Raw genomic sequence first — 21237 nt, forward strand, 5'->3', positions numbered from 1 at the left:
GCTTTCTACTTGTAAGGAGAGTATCAATCACCTTTTCTGAACAACCTTGTTGTTTCAGAATCTGGCGCTCACTAACCAGGCTGTTAGCTGAAAGAACTCTGGTCTCGAGTGAAACACTGGACCTTGTCTGAGAAGATCTGTCCTGGCTGGGAGTCTCAGAGGCTCTGCTACTGACATGAACCTCAGGTTCGCAAACCATGTCCTCCTTGGCCACCATGGGGCAATAAGGAGGACCTGACCGGGGGACTTGCTGACTTTCTGGAGTACCCGCGGAATTAGCGCCAGGGGTGGGAAAGCGTAGGCCATTTTGAAGTGCCAGTTCTGGGACAGCGCATCCAGGCCCTCTGAATCCCGTTCTACCGAGGCTGAGAAGTACCTGTTCACTTTCCTGTTCTTCCGGTTCGCGAACAGATCTATGTCTGGTTCGCCAAACTGAAGAACTAAGGCCTGAAAGACCTCGGGACTCAATTCCCATTCCCCCTGTCTTAATTGTTGGCGACTGAGGAAGTCCGCTTCTATGTTGTCTGTCCCCTTTATATGTATGGCTGAGATGGAGGTGACATTCTTCTCTGCCCAACCCAGGATTTTCATGGTTAGTTCTAATAGGGGACCGGATCTGGTACCGCCTTGGTGATTCAGGTAGGCCACTACTGTAGCGTTGTCTGAGCTCACCTGGACCTCCCTGTCTGTGACATCTTGTTGGAAGGCCTTCAGAGCTTCTCCTACTGCTCTGAGCTCCCTGGTATTGGAAGATTGATGAGCCAGGAGGTAGCACCATCTTCCTTGGGCTTTTTTCTTTCCCAAGTGGGCACCCCACCCCCATGTGCTGGCATCCGTAGTCAATTTTACCGGATCCCATTGTGCCCAAGGTCGACCTTCCCTTAGGTTTTGGTGACTGGTCCACCACTCTAGGGATGACAGGACCTGAGGGGTGAGTACAATCTCCTGATCCAGGGATTCCTTCTTGTCCCAAGAGGACAGAAAGAAAAAATGGAGCATCCTTGCATGTAATTGGGACCAGACTACTGCTGGTATGGATGCCGACATTAAGCCTAGCACTCTCATAACTGACCTCCTGGGAAGTCTGGGGAATCTCACCAGATTCTCTGCTCCTGACACTAATTTTTTTATTTTTTCCTCTGGCAGGAAAAGCGTCTGAAGCCTGGAGTCTATAGTGTAGCCCAGGAAATTTTTTACCTGTTCTGGTATGAGGGAGGATTTCTCTAAATTGATAATCCAGCCTAGGCTTTCTAAAAACTCCATTACCCTGTTGGTATCCCTCTGAACCTGTGACTCTGTCTGACCGGAGATCAGTAGATCGTCCAGGTATGGTATAAGGCATATTCCTTGAAGATGTAGGAATGCTACTGCCTCTGCCAGAATTTTTGTAAAGATTCTGGGGCTGGTGGTTAGGCCGAAGGGTAGTGCCCTGAACTGCCAATGAAAGATTTCCTCCCCTACCACCACCGCAAACCTCAAAAAGGCCTGATGGTCCACGTGAATTGGCACGTGCAAATAGGCGTCCTTCAGGTCTATGGTTGTCATGTAGGTTTCCTTCATGAGGTTCTTTCTTACTGAGTAAATACTCTCCATGGAGAATTTCTTTTGTTCTAAAAATCCGTTTAGTTTTTTTAGGTTTACTATCAGGCGGAATTTTCCTGATGGTTTCTGAACCAAAAACACGTGGGAATAGAACCCCCGGTATTGCTGTTCTACTGGCACTGGTGTTATTACTAGTTGCTCTGCCAATTCCTGAACCCCCTCCAAGAGGGCCCTTCTTTTTAGGGTATCCTTGGGGAGCTGCGTGAGGGTGATCATAGGGGGGGGAAAGGTGACAAATTCCAGGCGGAACCCATCCCTTATAAGCTTGTGTATGTAGGGACTGTCTGAAATATTTTCCCACTGTTGTACAAACTGGGACAGCCTCCCCCCTACCCTGACCTTGGCGTCACTTGGTCTGTTTAGCCTCAGCCTTGGCGGAGGGAAAGAGTAAGTTATTCTTTTTGTTCCCTTTGCCATAAAACCAGCGCCTATTGGGTTCTCTTTTATATTTCTGCTTGTTTTGCCCCTGGGGGCCTCGAAAAGTCTTCTTAAACCCATCTTTCTTAGGTTTCACAGGGAATTTCTTTCCCTTTTCTGAAGACCTAGCTAGGACATCATCCAATCCTTGGCCAAACAGAAGTGAACCCTGGAAAGGGAGTCCACACAGTTTTCCCTTTGATGTGACATCCCCATCCCAGGCTTTAACCCAGATAGCTCGCCTGGACGAGTTAATCAAGGCCGCTGTTTTGGCTGAAGCTTTGGCAGTTTCCAAAGCGGCATCTGCCAAGTATGCGACAGCTTTTCCTATCAAAGATAGAGACCCCAAGATTTCCTCTGACTCTGTAAACTGGCCGAGGTGTTCTGCCAGTTTCTCTACCCATAGGTCTGCATTCCTGGCTACACAGGTCGCAGCTAATGCTGGGGCCATAGAAGCTGTGTTAGCCTCCCATGCTTTTCTTAGGAGTGATTCGGCCCTACGATCCATTAGATCTTTAATACTGCCAGCATCTTCAAATGAGAGGTCTGACTGTTTAGTGACCTGAGACAGGGCCGCATCCAGTTTTGGAAGTTTAAAGAAAGCTTCCCCAACTGATTGGGTGAACGGGTACTTCCGTTTCCAGGTTTTCTGAGTGGTTAGTCTCCTTTCTGGATATTTCCATTCTTGTAGGATTATTTCTTTTAGAGATTGGTGGAGAGGGAAGACTCTATCCTGTATTTCACTGAGTCCCCTATACACCTTATCCTGTGCAGAGGTCGTTTTAGGAACCTCTGGAATCTCTTCAGTGGCATAGATTGCCTGAAGGAGACTGTCCACGTCCTCTGCTGAGAAGAGGAATCTTTTCAATTTTCCTTCTTCCTGAGACATGACTGAGTCTCTATCCTCCTCACCCTCTGAGCTATGTCTAGTGACCTGGCTCATGACCTCACTTTCCTCTTCCTCCAGATCATGAGAAAAGACCTGAGAGGATAGGAAAGGGGTACTGGGTCCTGCAACTAGCCTTCCCTGAGAAATCAAAGTCTCTCTAGGGGCCGGTTCCTCTGTGCTAGGGCCTGTGGCTGCTTGTGTAGCTGTCTCCCTGAGAGCTCTAACCGTGGCCAACATTTCAGACTGCATTGACAAGAGAAAATCTTTCATCATAGCAGCTGCCTCCTTCCCAGCCAACTGGTTAATACATTTGTGGAAGAAGGGTTTGGTATAGGATTTTGGGAGTTTATCTTTACAGTTTCCACATTTTTTAGAGGAACTACCACTAGCAGATGCTGAGGATTGAGCAGAGGCCCCCTGGGTTTCACCGGGAGATTCTGTTAGAGAGGGAACATAATAAAAAACAACCATGTTATTTCTTCCCACTTCAGAGCTGCAGGCTGTACTAGGGAGAAAAGAGAGAGAGAACGAGGAAGGCAGCCGTTACCAGCTGCATCCTGCGACTCAGGAACTCTCACTCTCCCCTTTTCTCCCTTTCCAGGAGGGACAGTACTCACCGACCCCCGATCTGGATTTGGTAGCCGCAGCGCTAGTCTTCCCTTCCTCTTCCATCATGAGGAGGTTGACTGGGTCCTTGGCTTGCCGGTACCTGTTCGCAGGGTTTATCCGCCGCCGACCCCACCGCTCCACGCTGCTCTCCACGCCGAGGCGTACTTCCGGGTTGCCGTGTAGGGAACGCCCACTCTCCGGTGACGCGCTTCCTGTACCTCCGAACGAGGTCTGGAGCGCAATGCTCCTCTGCAAACCCCCCCAGGAAGAAGAGTTAGCAGCGTGGCGGATTTTTGTGCAGAGGGACGATGGCTTTTTCACCACAGCTCAGAGCGTCCATGCCTGTCTTTGTGGCGACCTGTGAGCGACCGAAGCCAACAGGTCAGTTCAGCTCTCCCCGGCCTCCCTGAACCTGCCTCAACAGGGGTACCCTTCGACTTCACCGTCTCCAGGTAATATAAAACAACAAACGTGCCGCTGTGTTCGGGAGAAACACAATCAAAATACTGAGGAGCAAGGGGAGGGGTGGGAACTTATAACAAACTTGTCAATTGATTGTGTTTCCTGTGGGAGGAGCCCTTATCTCTCTGGTGTGCCGTCCTGGAAGGCGTAGGAGAAATTCTATTTTTTTTTTAAAAAGATATAAAACATGAAACATTTCTCCTTAAAGTACACTATAAATTATGAAAGCTGTGGTTACCTACTCTTAGGTGGTAGAGCATTGATGTCAATTTATAGCAAGCCCTCAGACTTCCTAGTTCAATCGTGCTGGGTTTCTTTGAACCCAGAAGACTGAGAACATCTTGTAATGAAACAGAAGTACTTTGGGGATAGCTTTAACACAGGCGAGTATTCCTGAACAAGCTGCATTTTTATCATTTAAGTTAATCTGCTTTGGGGGGGGGGTTAAAAAAATAATAACACTAAAAAAATTCTCAAACCTATGCTGCCTTCAGACACAACAAAGTCGATCAACGAAACTGGAATTTTTCAGCCAGTGTTCATTCTCCCATCCTACATAAACAATCAATTTCTGTAATCATTGCATTTCATGGAACAATCTTTTTTCTATAGTTCACAAGTCTGTGAAACAATGTCTTACATCTTTGGCAATCCTACAATGGGCTGCAACAAAGACCACTTTTACGACTTGAGGTTTTGGGCCCCTTTCACACAGGCATGACTCAGTCAAGCGGGTCTGCCGTTTCCCGCTGAGCAGGCAGATGACAGGTCCGTGTCCGCTATGCAGAGCAAACATGGACACAGCCCAAAACTACCACAGTAAGGTTAGTGTGGTACAGACTTCTGGGAATATCAGCCACTTTCACAAGCAGGAAATTACATCTGGGGGGCGTTCTGTGTACAGAAAACCTCTGTGCAGCCATATTGAAGTCCATATCACCACACTGCAGATTGAAAAGGAAAGGTCATTTTTAATGACATTCATTTATAATATGACTTGTGTCACAATTGTATTTGCTTTACTTTTTTTCACCCCACGAAAGTGGAGTTACACTTTAATGTGCACACTTTGAATGTGCACAGGTACATTAACCGGTAACCTTTTTACAGAATCACCTTAGTGATCTGTGTAGACGTAGACTGGTTTGGAAAATTCCACATTATGAAACAAACAGGAAAACCATTAAACTAAACTAAGCAAATGACAGAAGGAAGAACAGATGCAGTAGTTTGAGACATACCGCTTGTCCATACACAGCTTCTTGGGGCTTCCCACTGACATCCAATCCTCCATGCACATAGGAAGAATTTCTTCCATAAAACCTAAAAAAAAAAAAAAAAAAAACCACACATTTTCCTACAACCAATAGTTGAGTATACATGCCAGTATTTGCTGTCAGAAGGCCAAACGAGCAAAGTAGAAGCGGTCCACCTACCTAAAAACAGGAAATCCATCTTCCACAATAATAATAATAGTAATAAAAAAACAAAAACAAACAATCACCTCAGTATTAAAGGAACACTAAAGGTTTGTTTTTTATTAGATCAATTGATTGCTGTAAGCTAGAGCATTTAAATATCACTTACTTCGTTTTTCCTTTTGACCTCCAAATAACAGTAATCCAGGTTTGAAAATGCCATTTCCTGTCACTCCTCTTCTTGCTTTCCACCAGCATCTGAGCCGTTTTGCATGGTGGAAAGCAGAATGTGCTCACCCCCTCCCTATGACTACATCCCTGCGTGAAGATGCTCTCTTATCCCTCACAGGCATGGAGGCTAAGCCTAATGGGAACTGTAGTTCCTATTAGGCCCTGACGTAGCAAGAATGAATGCGCACCGCAAACCAGGAAGTCAGCGAGAATAATGATTCAGGAGTGACAGAGGTGAATAAAACAGCTCGATTTTAACAGGTATCAAACTAGTTATAATGCAAAACATTACTTTTTACTTTATCAGCTACTGTCGGACTTTAATTTAAGAGGAAAATATTTTTGTCTTTATAACCCCTTTAAGCACTAAAGACAACCAACGGATGACAAACAAAGAATATAGTAGGGCCGAAACAACTAATCGATTATGAAATTAATTGATTACAATTTTCATAATCGATTAATCTGCCAGTAACATAATGGGGTTAAAAAAAAACTAAAATTAGCCCATTATAGTACAAAAAAGCAAATCTCTACTGTAAATATTACTTTCACTGTCCCACATAAAAAAAATTAACCCCTTACAGTAGCGATTTGCTCTTTTTGTACTTATTTGTTTTTTTAACCTCATTATGTTAAACATCTCAGGCCTGGGTTCACACCTTTGTTTTTTGGTGCTCCCCCCCTGGCTACTAGAAATTAGAATATAAAAAAAAGTGCAACCATGAACTGTTACATGAATGAAAACCTTCACAGACAAGTCACCAAAGAACATTTATATTTGCATCCTTTCTGAATAAGCCTACCGTTGGTTTACAAAGCTAGCACTTAATATGTTGAGAGGTTACAACAAAGACCTTGTTGAACTTTGCTATACAAGAAATCACTACTTTCAAGCACAAAAAAAGAAAAGTAAGATTTACCTGTGCAAAAAGTCTGGAGCTTTATTCAACAGAGTATAGTACTGCCTGACGAACTCCCGCCCTACAAGCAGGGGACTTGGCTTCTCCATCACCATTTCTTTGGTACAGGAAGTGATATTCTGCCATGGAGAAAACAAAAAAAAAAGCTGCATTATAGGCAATTACAGAATCTAAAAGCAAACCTGTCATGATATACATAGGAATACTATTCCTTCCAAACTGGTTCTGTCCCACCCTCTCCTCAATGCTGGCTAATGACAACAGAGGGATCGCATAGGATGCATTAAGGTGAAAAAACACAAGGTTTTACAACCCCTTTAAGCAGGGCCACCTTTAAAGCCCTTTCACACCTCAATACATTTTCCCCATGCATTAGGTCACACTGCATTACTGCAGCCAATTTTGAATATGTACCAATGCAGGAGAAAAATAAAATGCTTTTTTTTTTAACCGTGGTGCATAATGTAAATATTGGGAGATTGGGGTGTAGTAGGAAGAAGTATGGGAGTAGGAGGAGTAACAGTATAATTGGCAAACCCACTACCGGAATCACTAGCCTTTCACACTTCCTGGGCAGAGAGAAATGCCCAAGGCAGGCAGGAACTTCGGGTGACGTCACATCCGGCACTTGGAGCACCAGACTATGGATATCAAGTACCAAAGCAGTGTCATGCTTGTATTTAAGAAAATTGTTTGCAAGAGTTTAATTTTCTTTTAAATAAAACGGAATTACACTTTGGATCTCTCCTGGTTATCTCTCCATAACAACATGCATAAGGAACCCATTTAACCTGTTGAGCTCACGACAAATAAACAGACCATTCACCCTATTAAATGTGCTGGCACTGTATGAACATTGCACTTTCAATTGATTTCACGCAAACGTTAGTTTAAATGCAATTTCTGTAGTAGTAAACGCTCACAGTCCCAAATATTGGGGGTTAAGGACAACGGATTGATCATGTCTTGATCATACAGTGCTGGGTCTACATATCACATATTGTATATACAGAAACAACTTGGTTTGAGTGTATTTCGGTTTGAGAGCGTTTTGCAAGACAAGCAAAAAAATTTCCTTTTTAACTTGATAAACAAGTCATGCCTTGATAAGTAGCGTCATGTCATACCTTGGTATAAAAAAAAATAAAAAATTAAAAGAGGCGCCTCCATGTGTAGCAATATGGTTATTTTTAAAGAAGGTACAACATTTAGCAACTCGCATGGTTGATGATTAAAAGAGGCATATTGCAGGCATTTGGGGTAAAACTGTCCACATAGCCGTCTTAGGCACTGCCATCAACCTCCTCCATTCCACGCTGCGCTCGCTTTCAGATCGCTCTATTGCAGGGTAGTCTTCCTGTCTGCGGTGAGGAGGATGGTCTATATGGACAGCTTTATCCCGGATGCCTGCATACTTGGATGTGCCTCTTAATAATCAAGCATGCGAGTTGCTAAATGTTGTACCTTCATTAAACGTAACCATATTGCTACACTTAGAGACGCCTCTCCTCTTTTATACTCTGTAGCTCCTGCTGGATTCTGCTTCTAATCCCTTGGAGGTTGTCATTCTGGATGGACATTTTATGGTTACACAACTTATCACATTGCTATAATCTTTTTATTTTGGACTATAAACAGAAATACTTAAGAATGAATGGGAAATTCACTTGATATACAAGTGCTTTCGAGTATAAGCATGTCTCTGGAACGAACTATGCTCGCAATCCAAGGTTTTTCTGTATGTTGGTTGACTGCCTTCCAAACACAATGTGGTGGTTATGGGGGTGTATCTTAGGTCGCAGAATTGGAAATACCTTACCTCTTCCAGACACATATACAAAATATACACATACACAAATATATATATATTATATATATATATATATATATATATATATATATATATATATATATACACACACATACATTACACACAATATATATATATATAGTATATTATATATTATATATATATATATATATATATAATATATATATATATTATATATATATATATATACATATATATATATACATAATAATATACATATACATATACACATATAATATACATACATACATACATACATACATACACCATTATAATATACACATACATACATACATACACACATTATATATATATATACATTCATACATACATACACCATATAAATATATATATATAATTTCCTGGGTCGCCCGCCGCCACGTGACCAGCTCCCACTTTGATAGGGACACAGTCCGGTGGATCCGATTGTCCACTGGGACCCTCCAATCATTTTTGAGACAGAACAGCGGCCTGCCTATGTAAACATGGATAATTCACCATTCTGTGACAGAAAACAGATCTTGTGCATTCTGCAGAAACAAGGATCTCTGTCTTACAGTACAAGTGTACCCCCCCCCCTCCCCACCTGTAAAAAGCACTCCCAGGGAACACATTAAACCCTTTGATTGCCCCTGTTAACCACTTCCCTGCCAGAGTCATTAGTACAGTTACAGTGCATATTTAGCACTGATCACTGCATTAGGGTCACTGGTCCCCAAAAGTGTCACTTGGTGTACAATTAGTCCGCCACAATATCACAGTCCCGCTACAAGTTACCATTACAAGATAAAAAAAATTGCATAGTTTGCAGATGATACAACTTTTGCACTAACCAAACACTATATGCTTACTGGGATTTTTTTTTACCAAAAATATGTAGCAGAATGAATATTGGCCTTAATTGAAGAATAAATTAGTTTTACATTTTTTATTGGATGTTTTATAGCAGAAAGTAAAAAAAAAAATCTAAAAATTGTTGGTCTTTTTGCTTATTGCGCAAAAAAAAAAACTTTGGATACAAAGTCGAACGACCAATTGTCAGTTAAAGCAACGCAGTGCCGTATTGCAAAAAATTGCCTGGTCGGGAAGGGAGGTAAACCTCCCGGAGCTGAAGAGGTTAAAGGCCACTACCATCTATATAACAGTACAGGCACACAGAGCGTGGCATTAGTGAGGACCTACTACTACTACTACTACTACTACTACAAACAGACCATAGCTTGTATATAATAAAGTGAATTTCTTACAATTTTCTGAAAGATCATAACTATTAATTTCTGAATAAACAGAAAATAAAAGGGAAACCCATAAAACTGAATTCTATTCACATGCAATAAACACCTTGAAACGATCTCTACCGTTTCTGAATTCTACTGCACAACTAGCTAGAAACCAAAAAGGTTTCAGTTTTCCTTTGTTCTCTGAAACAACTCTGCAGTCCAGCAGCCAACCTTTATTGCCAGAGTCAGATGAGCTCCACTGCTGGGTTTTCAAACCAGCAAAAAAAAAAAAAGGGGAAGATTTGTAGTTGAAAACAACCAAGTGAGAATGAGGGCTGAATCAATTTGCACGTTGGTTCCCTTTTAGAACTATGGAAGAACTTTTTAACTCAACTTTCAATTAGTGCCTATACAGCAAACTTTGGCACCAATCATTTTTTACACTCCAGCGTACTTCAGTCACAATGGGCTCCATTCACAAAGCAGCATCTTACCGCATCTGAGTAAGCGGTACGAATACCACACACTTTTTAAAAGTGGTTTGGCATTCACAAAAAAAAAAAAAAAAATACTAAAAAAAGAAAAAACACTGTACGAGTTTTCTGTTTTTTAAGTTATGCAGTAATTTAGTAGTTGAAAGCCTTACAGGGTAAAAAGTGTAGTGTACCAAAAGACATAGGCAGAGAGACAAATACTTAAAAAAATAAATAAAGTCCCCCTGGTGTGGATTTATTGTCACGCAATAACCGCTGCCATCACTGGCCACAAAACAGGATAACTGTCCAAGAGAGGATATCGCTTACATTAGAATGATAACCACTTACTCCCTGTCCACAGGACAGGAAATAAGAGAAAGAACACAAAAACTGAAAGCAACCTACAAGCATCATTCCAGTACAGTTTACAGCCAATGGTTGGCTCTCTGGTAAAAGCAATCCTAGCAGTTAAAGCGGAGGTTCACCCAAAAAAATAAATTTTTAACATTACATTTAGCCGAGTTGTCCTAATGACAATCGGCTGTTTTTTTTTTTATCCCGTACATACGTATTTTCACCGCCGCTTCCCCGGGTATGTCTTCTGCGGGACTGGGAGTTCCTAATTGATTGACAGGCTTCCGACCGTCGCATACAGCGCGTCACGATTTGCCGAAAGCAGCCGAATGTCTGTGTTGCAGGCGCCGTATAGAGCTGCACCGATGTTCGGCTTCTTTCGGCAACTCGTGACGCGCTGTATGCGACGGTCGGAGCCTGTCAATCAAATTAGGAACTCCCAGTCCGCAGAAGACATACCTAGAAGCGGCGGTGAAAATACGGCATGTACGGGAAAAAAAACAGCGATTGTCATGTTAAAAATTTATTTTTGGGTGAACCCCCGCTTTAACCAATAACGGTATTGCTTATACAAGAGGGGACTTTCCCTCCCTGTTCCGCGGCTTTACTGAGATCCCCCCCCCCCCAATCAACCAGCTAGCGCTTCTAGCCGTCTGATCAAAGAGCCCAACAAACATTGGATTGGATCAAAATCAATTGCTTGCCACAATGCTTTTTAAGGGCAGGTGAGATCTGGGGTAGAGAGAACAGATCTCTCCGTAAAAGCATACCTGTCACATGGGATATTTACATTCCTTGTAACAATAAAAGTGATTAAAGATGCTGCTTGCTGTGAAAAGGTGTTAGGAGAGCATTTCACATCCCATGTTAACCAATTGGACAAAGAAAATCCTCTAATGCAGTGGTTCTCAACCTGGGGATCAGGACCCCCTCGGGGGTCAAAATTATGATTTGCCAGGGGTCACCAAATCCCTGGACTGTTCTGAAGCCCGCGCTGTTCTCCCAGGAAGGGAGCTGATAAAAGGGGAGGAACAAAGAAATAGGGAAGAAAGGAAAAAAAGGGTGAGAGCAAGAAAGACAGTTAGAGAGAGGGATGGGGAAAAAAAAACAAGGAACTAGGAAAGAGTATGATGAAAGGGAAAGAAAGGAGAACAAAGAGAAAGAGGGGTACATCCTAAAATGTACCATAAGGGTTTTAATACTGTACGAGTGGACAGGACTCGGGGAGAGCTAAATGTCCGTGGGTTAGGGGTGCAAATTACTTGTCTTCCCTTGGCTGCCGACAACCCACGCTGTGAAAATAATTTTACTGTTGGGGGTCCCCACAACTTGGGAAGTTTAATCAAGGGGTCACGGCACTAGAAAGTTGAGAACCACTGCTTTAATGGGACTTTGTAGGGCATGAACTCTGAGGAGGCAAGTTGTGATAGTGTAAAAAGTTCATTGGAAATATTAAAAGGTTTTGGTGCATAATTAAAAAAACCTATATAAATTGATAGTTACCGTAAACAGTATACAAAATGATGAAAGAATAACCACAATTCTCTGTCAACGGTACAAACAAGATCAGAGTGTGTCCAATGCGTTTCGAGATTGCGTAATTCCCTCTTCTTCAGGGGTAAGTTGTAAAGTGCTTGTAAACGCTTAAAAAAAAAAAAAACACCACCTGCAAGACAACAGCATAATGAGCTAGTATGCTTATACTAGCTCATTATGCAATACTCACCTCAGATCAAAGCCCCGGCAGCCATCCTCGTACACCGCTTGGGCTCCCCACAAAAGGCCTCACCCGAAAGGGAAACATCACACCATGAGCCAGGACAAGGAAATCTGGGCTTACCAGATGTGGTGGGCTGGTTAGCTAAATTACAGAGCACCGAAATATTGAGGCAGTAGTTTCAATTATATAATTGATGCAATATCAACAGAAAGGCATAGATATCAATCTCAATAGATGGGTCAACAGTGTCTTAGAGAGAACATATATATATATTATATTTTCAGTATGTCAGTAACTAGACACTGCCTTATCTGCATAGGTCTGGATGCTCTGGAAAGCAGCTGGTCTACTTACCGATACCGGATGGTGGTTGTAAACCCTTACAGACCACTTTGACCCACAGATAAACCTAGATTAAGGCTTGCCTGTAGGTGCAAGAAATATCTCCTACACCACAGGTGTCAAACAAGGCCCACGGGCCGAATCCGGCCCTCCAGGCCATTTCATGTGGCCCTCCTCAATACCCTTACTTTCTGCTTTTAATCAATGCATCCAGCTTCTTCCCAGCAGCAGCATAAGGAAAGGGGGGTGCACTGTGATGTAAGGGAGAGTGGGGGACTCAACTTCTGATAGTGGGGTGGCTCTTAACATCTAATGTAAAGGGGAGGGGATACACTGGACATCTAATCTTACAGATAGAACTGGCCCTTCTGAGGGAAATCATAATGCTGATGCGGCCCACAATGAAATTGAGTTTGACACCCTGTCCTACACGGGTGAAGGAGATATTTGCAAAAAAAACTGCACCAATGTCTACGGCGCATGGACGCCGTAGACAACGGCGCAGGCACACTGAGCGTGCCATTAGTGAGAACGATCATGACATAGATACACGGAAGAGACGGTGGCGAGGAGCCCTGCGGGGGCTTCGATCTCAGGTAAGTAATTCATAATGAGCCAGTATGCTATGCATACTAGCTCATTATCCTTTTGTCTTGCAGAGTGTATTTTTATATTATTTTTTCTTCAGAGGGTTTAATTCCTCTTTAACCAGTTAACTTTAACCATTGCCAAAGTACGGCTACAGGGCGGTTGCTTAAAGGGTTAATAAAGAACACAATTGTATTCCTTTAAAATAACAAACATGTTATACTTACCTCCACTGTGCAGTTCGTTTTGCACAGAGTGGCCCCGATCCACCTCTTCTGGGGTCCCTCGGCGGCTGTCTCTGGTCCTCCCCGCAAGAACTCGGCACATTCATGCGAGAGAGCTCGCATGGTGGAGAGTCCTTGCGGGCGCGTTCCTGTGATACAGTGAGCAGTGAGCGGCTATGGCCACTCGCTGTATCACTCGGCCCCGCCCCTTGGCGCGCCAATCGGTACAGTGTGAGAGGAGAGGGGCGAGAGCAGAGGCAGCAGCATTGCTGTGGGCTGGATCTGTGACAATTGCAGTCACAGATCCAGCCATCCATCCCTCCATGATCGATCAGCCATCCCTGCCCAATACTTTGCAATACACAATACTGTGCAAAACCCTGCAATACGCCCCCCCCTCCTGCTTCTACCGACTCAAACGCTACGATCGAAGCCAGGATTGTTTTTTTCATTTTATTTTATTTCAGTCTTCCCAGCCTAGTGTGAGATGTGGGGTCTTATTGACCCCACATCTCACTGTAAAAAGGACCCGTCATGCCATATTCCCATTACAAGGGATGTTTACATTTTTTGTAATAGGAATAAAAGCTGAGCAAAATTTTTTATTTTTTGCGGAAAAACGTGTCAAACTAAAAATAAAGTAAAATGAACAATAAAATATATTTTTTTTTTAAAGCGCCCCTGTGTGCTCACATGCAGAAACATACGCAAGCTCTGCCCACATATGAAAACGGTATTCAAACCACACATGTGAGGTATCTCTGCGAACGTTAGAGCGAAAGCAATAATTTTTAGCCTAGACCTGCTCTGTAACTAAAAACATATAACCAGTAAAAATATTTAAAGCGTCGCCTATGGGGATTTTTAACCACTAGCCGACCAGCCGCCGCAGTTATACGGCGGCGGCTCGGCTGCGCGAAATCACGTAGGTATACATCATTTCGCATTTCAGCCATTAGGGGCAGGTGCGCGCCCCCTGGTGCCGACGTGCGTGTCCGGCGGGCGAGATAACCGCCGGGCACCCGCGATCGCTCGTTACAGGGGGAGAAATGACTGTTCGCTGTTCATACAATGTATGAACAGCGATCTGTCATTTCCCCAAGTCATTCCCCCACCCCCTTCATTTAGAACACACCTAGGGAACATAATTAACCCCTTCCTCGCCCCCTAGTGTTAACCCCTTCCCTGCCAGTGTCATTTTTACAGTAATCAATGCATTTTTATAGCACTGATCGCTACAAAAATGCCAATAATCCCAAAAATGTGTAAAAAGTGTCCGCCATAAGGTCACAGTACCAATAAAAATCACTATATATATATATATATATATATATATATATATATATAAATAAATATGTTAGAATATATTAGAATATATTAGAAGAATACATATCGGCCTAAACTGAGGAAATTTTTTTTTTATATTTTGGGGGATATTTATTACAGCAAAAAAATATAATTTTTTTCAAAATGATAGCTATATTTTTGTTTATAGCTGAAAAAATTAAAACCGCAGAGGTGATCAAATACCACCAAAAGAAAGCTCTATTTGTGGGGAAAAAATTACGTTAATTTTGTTTGGGAGCCACGTTGCACGACCGCGCAATTGTCAGTTAAAGCGACGCAGTGCCGAATCGCAAAAAGTGGCCCGGTCATTGACCAGCAAAATGGTCCGGGGCTGAAGTGGTTAGGTAGCGAAGTTTGGCGCCATTGCACGAGTGTGCAATTTTGAAAGGTGACATGTTGGGTATAGTTTTACTTGGTGTAACTTCATCTTTCACATTATGCAAAAACATTGGGCTAACTTTACTGATTTGTTTTTTTTTTAAGCACAAAACTGTTTTTTGTAAAAAAAAAAAAAACACGTTAGAAAAATTCCTGCACAAATACAGTGCGAGATAAAAAGTTGCAATGACCACCATTGTATTCTCTAAGGTCTTTGCTAAAAAAAACACATATATAATATTTTGGGGTTCTATGTAATTTTCTAGCAAATAAATGATGATTTTTCCATGTAGGAGAGAAATGTCAGAATTGGTCTGGGTGCTCCAGGACGCCCGAAGGCGCTCCCTGCATGTTGGGCCTTGTATGTGGCACGCTGTGTAAAAGTCTCACACATGTGGTATCGCCATACTCGGGAGGAATAGCAGAATGTGTTTTGGGGTGTAATTTGTGGTATGCATATGCTGTGTGTGAGAAATAACCTGCTAATATGAAAATTGAGAAAAAAAAATCTTGATTTTGCAAAGAATTGTGGGAAAAAATTAAAACTTCAAAAAACTCACCATGCCTCTTTCTAAATACCTTGGAATGTCTTCTTTCCAAAAAGGGGTCGTTTGGGGGGTATTTGTACTTTTCTGGCTTGTTAGGGTCGTCAGTATTTCAGGTGTGATCAATTTTCAGATATTGGCACCATAGCTTGTGGACTAACTTTCACAAAGACCAAATAATATACACCAATGTGTACTTATTTTTACCAAATATATGTAGCAGTATAAATTTTGGCCAAAATTTATGAAGAAAAAATACCAATTTGCTAAATTTTATAACAGAAAAATAACAAATCATTTTTTTACTGAAATTTCAGTCTTTTTCTCTTAAAGCGCAAAAAAATAAAAAACCCAACAGTGATTAAGTACCACCAAAAGAAAGCTATTTGTATGAAAAAAATTAAGAAAATTTCATATGGGTACAGTGTTGTATGACATTGTCATTCAAAATGTGAGAGCACCGAAAGCTGAAAATTGGTCTGGTTATTAAGGGGGTTTAAGTGCCCAGTGGTCAAAGAAGAAGTCCAGCCCGAGCTTCACCTCGTTTGACACTTCTGTGATCCGTTTTCAGCAGATCGTGGTCTGACGTCTGCTCTGCGCTGACGTCACTGCCATCAGTCGGGGCAGCGCGTCATCCTGACTTCCAAGTCTGGATCCACCAGCTGCCCTGATTGATGGCAGTCTCAGCGAGCCGCTGAGACAGCCTCTCCCCGCCCCTCCACAGCTCATTGCTCCAATGAGCGTGGAGAAGCAGAGAGGAAAGACGCTGACTGATAGTCAGAAGCTTTCCTCTCGGGGAGGAGTGAGAACCGAGCCATCAACAGTGTTTAGTGGCTCAGTTCTCAGTGCAGAGACAGTGGGGGAAAGCTGCAGCATTGGTCTGATGCTCCATCCGAGGCAAGTATGAATAAAAAAATAACTAAAACCCAAACTTATTTTAATTGGAGACCCTGTTGACCCATCTATTGGGTTATCTATGCCTTTCTGTTAATATTGCTTCAAGTATATACGGTAATTGAAACTACTGCCTCAATATTTCGGTGCTCTGGAATTTAGCTAACCAGCCCACCACATCTGGTAAGCCCAGATTTCCTTGTCCTGGCTCATGGTGTGACGTATCCCTTTGTGGAAAGCCTGAGTTGGGGCCTACTGCTCCCCTTTCTCTTGGCATCCCATGGCAACAGCGTTCCCCGTTTATAAATGTGGCCATGTAGGCAAAAAATAAATAAAAAATTGCAAGCTCGAACGAGCATGGCCCTCTGATTCCTCTTGAATCGAATTGAAATGCAACTAATGTCTGCCTTCATTTTGTTAAGCGCTGCGCAAACTGTGGGCACATATATATATATATATATATATATATATATATATATATATATATATATATATATATATATATATATATATATATATATTTTTTTTTTCAACCCTAAACATTGGTTTCAGCCAAAGGCATCCCATGACACGGAGATTTTTTAGTAAACCACTGCGAAAGGCAGTTGGGACTGCATTAGTGTGGCGGGCAATCTGACACTTACTCACTCTGCGGCCAGATTCACACTTGTGCAGTGCGAATTTCAGCTCTCTTATCTCTGCAGAGAGATAAGACAACTGTTCGCATCTAAAACAGAGCTGATCTGCTGAATTTGGAGACCTGGGAGGGGGGGGGGAATTGTATTGAGCTGAATGAGAGAAATCAACACATGTGCAAATCAGATGCGTGCCCATAGAAGATAATGGGCCTGAATTTGCACCTGAGCCGCACCGCAATGCCTAGAAAACGCACGCGTTTTTTCGGCAATGCGCAGTGCGAATGCATCGCACATATGTGAACCAGCCTCATTAAAATCAAAGTATTTTATAATGTTATGCGAATTGGATGCGGTTTAAGCCGCAACCAATTCGCATAGGTGCGAACCCGGCCTGAGGGAGGGGTGGGAGACTATCTGCCATCACCAGTGACACGAAGGGCCAGTTCACACCAAATGCAGTCCAGTGCATTTGATTTTTGGATCAAAAAACGCACTGAAAGTCGGTTATATGCTTTCCAATGGCATAGTTCACACCAGTGCAGTCAGTTCCAGGGCTTTCCAGTTCCAGGAAGAAGAAAAAAATAAAATATAGGGTAGAACAGTCTGCATTTTTCCTGCACTGGACTGTAACGTGGTAAGACTCATCTGGAGTGCTTTAAAAAGGCACCAGACAGTACAATGGAAATGAATCTGGAATGCATGCAGAAACGCATTGCGAAATGGATTCGGAGTGCGTTTTTGTGGTGTGAACAAGCTCTAATACAGTAATCAGTGCTATATGTATATTAGTCACAGCCAGTAAGCAGGTTTTAGAACGTGAATCATTGGCCAGATGTGGCGAACACGCTCCCGCTGTGTACCATCATAGCAGGTTCTGGCTGGGGGCAAGCATGTGCCCGCCCTAAACCCAGGAGTACGGGTACGACGCTTTGCCTACACCAGCCTGCAGGACATTAACAGGCAGGCAGTAGGGAAATGGTTAAACTCTTGTTTTGGCTGCTTCTCTAGGTGCGACAGAGGTCACCATCACTATAGAGAGGGTGACTCTCCCCAATGGGGACACCTGAACCTATAAAAACCTGAGGAGGAGTGGGACAAACCTTCCCCTATTTCATTGTAAAGAAGAAGCTTGGCCTACAGATATACTTTGCTGTTTATGAGCTGAGCCTTACGTATGATAGCGACTCCAACTACCCAGCAACAAAAAGCTCATTAGGAAGCCGTGCCTTGCCTATTGTTTGCAGCTCTCCCTTCATTACTAAGGAGAGAGGGGCCCATGTCACTTCCTGGCCTGCTCAAAGCGCTCTCTATGTGGGGGGACGAGACTTACCTGCCTCAGGATATCACACAATACCCATCCCCCCCTCCCTCCCAGGCAAAGGAGCCCGCACGGCGCCCACAAGGCCCTCCAATGTCGCACTCACCTCAACCAGAGCCGGCGAGACGGCCGAAATGCCCGGACACAGGAGGAGCCCCGGGCCCCGTGCAACGACGACGGCGACACAATGTTGTCGTTGTTGTGATCACCCCTCGGGCTACGGGCGGCAGCTGCAGGGCGGGATTATGGCTTCTTGCTCTTGACGTCACCCGAGTGACGCAGCATTCGGTCACTGGCGCGGAGTCCGCGAGATCAAACCTCAGCACCCTTCGCGCGTGTGCGTGCTCCGCAACCAACTCAATGTAACGGGTGGCCACGCCTTCCTCAACGTCCCCGCGCTGTGGGGCGGGGCAACCAGTCTGCTTGTTTGTTGTTGATTTCCTTTTTTTTTTTTTTCATTTTCAAAAGCTTTATTTCTATTAGTGCTGCTAACAGCACAATGCATGAATGTGGGGTATATCAAATTATCAATTGTACTCACACTTCGGCTGTGTTTAACGAATATGTCATTCAGTGTTGTTGTGTTTATTATGTGTCTGCACAGAGTCTATGTGAATATGATTACAAGTAGTATTTTATTAATGAGGTGTGCAAAATAATCACTACCAGAGCACAGAAAACAACGAAGAAGCAAAATAGACCCCATGCACGCAGGCATTTGAATTTATACTCAAAATAGTCTACATTTTCTCTGTCAGACCTGGGCAGAAACAATGCGTCTAATGTCGCATAGGTATGCAGGTTTATGCACAATGGCGCTGAGCGTAAATGCATTCTACTGCCAGTTTGCAAGACTGTGTGTCATATTAGGTGATCAGCAATATTGGGGTTCCACAGGGACAACACAGTTCTCTCTCCTTTCCTCCTGTTCAAAGCACCGAAAGCTGAAAATTGGTCTGGTTATTAAGGGTGTTTAAGTGCCCAGTTGTCAAGTGGTTAAAAGATTGGCTTGGCGCTTCTCTCTCCTTCTTTTTGCTTTCCTTTTGTTTAGACATTAATGGCTGAAGGGACAGCAAATTTACACTCTTAGGGCCCTTTCACACGTACGGACAGTATGTTCGTATTTCATCCATCCGTTTTTGGATGAAATACGGACATACATTAATCCCTATGGGATAGCGGGTGTCAGTGGATGAACATTCGCTGACACCCAATCTCATCGGTCCCCGCTATGGTCCGATTCTGCAAACAAAGGAAATCCTATTTTTCCGTCCGTCTGCAGAGTGGATCGGGTGAACACGGACAGACGGTCCGTGTTCATCCGATCCCCCCAAAGGGGAGAGCGGAGATCTAACAGGGCGGTCCCTGCACATCTGCCTATATCTGTGTCCGTTCAGGTCCATTTTTTAATGGCCAGTTCACACTAGGAATTGCACAGGAACATACTAATGCATGCAATACTAATATTGCATGCACTACTTTTGGACACACACTAGAGCTGCACGATTCTGGGCAAAATGAGAATCCCGATTCTTTTGCTTAGACTAAAGATCACGATTCTCAAAAACTGAATGCCAGAACCCCCCCCCAAATAAATAAACCTGTGATATATCTGAAAATATGAATGTATAAAAAACAGACCAGTAATACAGGTCATTCTCAAAAAATTAGCATATTGTGATAAAGTTCATTATTTTCTGTAATGTACTAATAAACATTAGACTTTCATATATTTTAGATTCATTACACACAACTGAAGTAGTTCAAGCCTTTTATTGTTTTAATATTGATGATTTTGGCATACAGCTCATGAAAACCCAAAATTCCTATCTCAAAAAATTAGCATATCATGAAAAGGTTCTCTAAACGAGCTCTTAACCTAATCATCTGAATCAACTAATTAACTCTAAACACCTGCAAAAGATTCCTGAGGCTTTTAAAAACTCCCAGCCTGGTTCATTACTCCAAACCGCAATCATGGGTAAGACTGCCGACCTGACTGCTGTCCAGAAGGCCATCATTGACACCCTCAAGCAAGAGGGTAAGACACAGAAAGAAATTTCTGAACGAATAGGCTGTTCCCAGAGTGCTGTATCAAGGCACCTCAGTGGGAAGTCTGTGGGAAGGAAAAAGTGTGGCAGAAAACGCTGCACAACGAGAAGAGGTGACCGGACCCTGAGGAAGATTGTGGAGAAGGACCGATTCCAGACCTTGGGGGACCTGCGGAAGCAGTGGACTGAGTCTGGAGTAGAAACATCCAGAGCCACCGTGTAAAAGCGTGTGCAGGAAATGGGCTACAGGTGCCGCATTCCCCAGGTCAAGCCACTTTTGAACCAGAAACAGCGGCAGAAGCGCCTGTCACAGGCGGCGAAAAGCTCGATCTGTACACTCTATAAAGAAAATGCGTATAAAATCTTAGGCCAGGTACACACGAGAGGATTTATCCGCGGAAACGGTCCCCCGGACCGTTTCCGCGGATAAATCCTCTCGTGTGTACCCGGCCTAAGATTTTATACGCATTTTCTTTATAGAGTGTACAGATCGAGCTTTTCGCCGCCTGTGACCAAATCCCTTGCCATTGCTCCAGGGGTATCTCCTCGCCAAGAGCCTTTTCCCATTTTATCATGTACGCATGTTTGCCCTTCACCTCCATGGACCAAGCATTCAATATGGCGTATATCACTGAGATCAGTCCCCTTTGGGCCGAGCCCGCCAGGATTAGACGTTCGAATGGGGTCGGAGGGGAAAACTGCAGTTTTGGTGCTATCGTTAAGGCATAGTGGCATATTTGGAGATACCCATAGAATTCCC

General features: G+C 43.3%; 1 protein-coding gene across 1 annotated transcript in view; it reads right to left on the reverse strand.

Annotated features, from left to right (window-relative positions):
• The window catches only part of G3BP2 (G3BP stress granule assembly factor 2), a 43968-nt gene extending 25153 nt beyond the window's left edge, over window positions 1-18815 (reverse strand). The window contains 3 exon segments of the mRNA XM_040327753.1: window positions 5221-5302; window positions 6552-6670; window positions 18533-18815. Of these exon segments, the coding sequence (XP_040183687.1) occupies window positions 5221-5302; window positions 6552-6646 (177 nt within the window). The 5' untranslated portion in view covers window positions 6647-6670; window positions 18533-18815.
• Window positions 18816-21237: the final 2422 nt, after the last annotated feature.

Source organism: Rana temporaria, chromosome 1 (genome assembly GCF_905171775.1).
Source record: "Rana temporaria chromosome 1, aRanTem1.1, whole genome shotgun sequence".
Classification (NCBI taxonomy): Eukaryota; Metazoa; Chordata; class Amphibia; order Anura; family Ranidae; genus Rana; species Rana temporaria.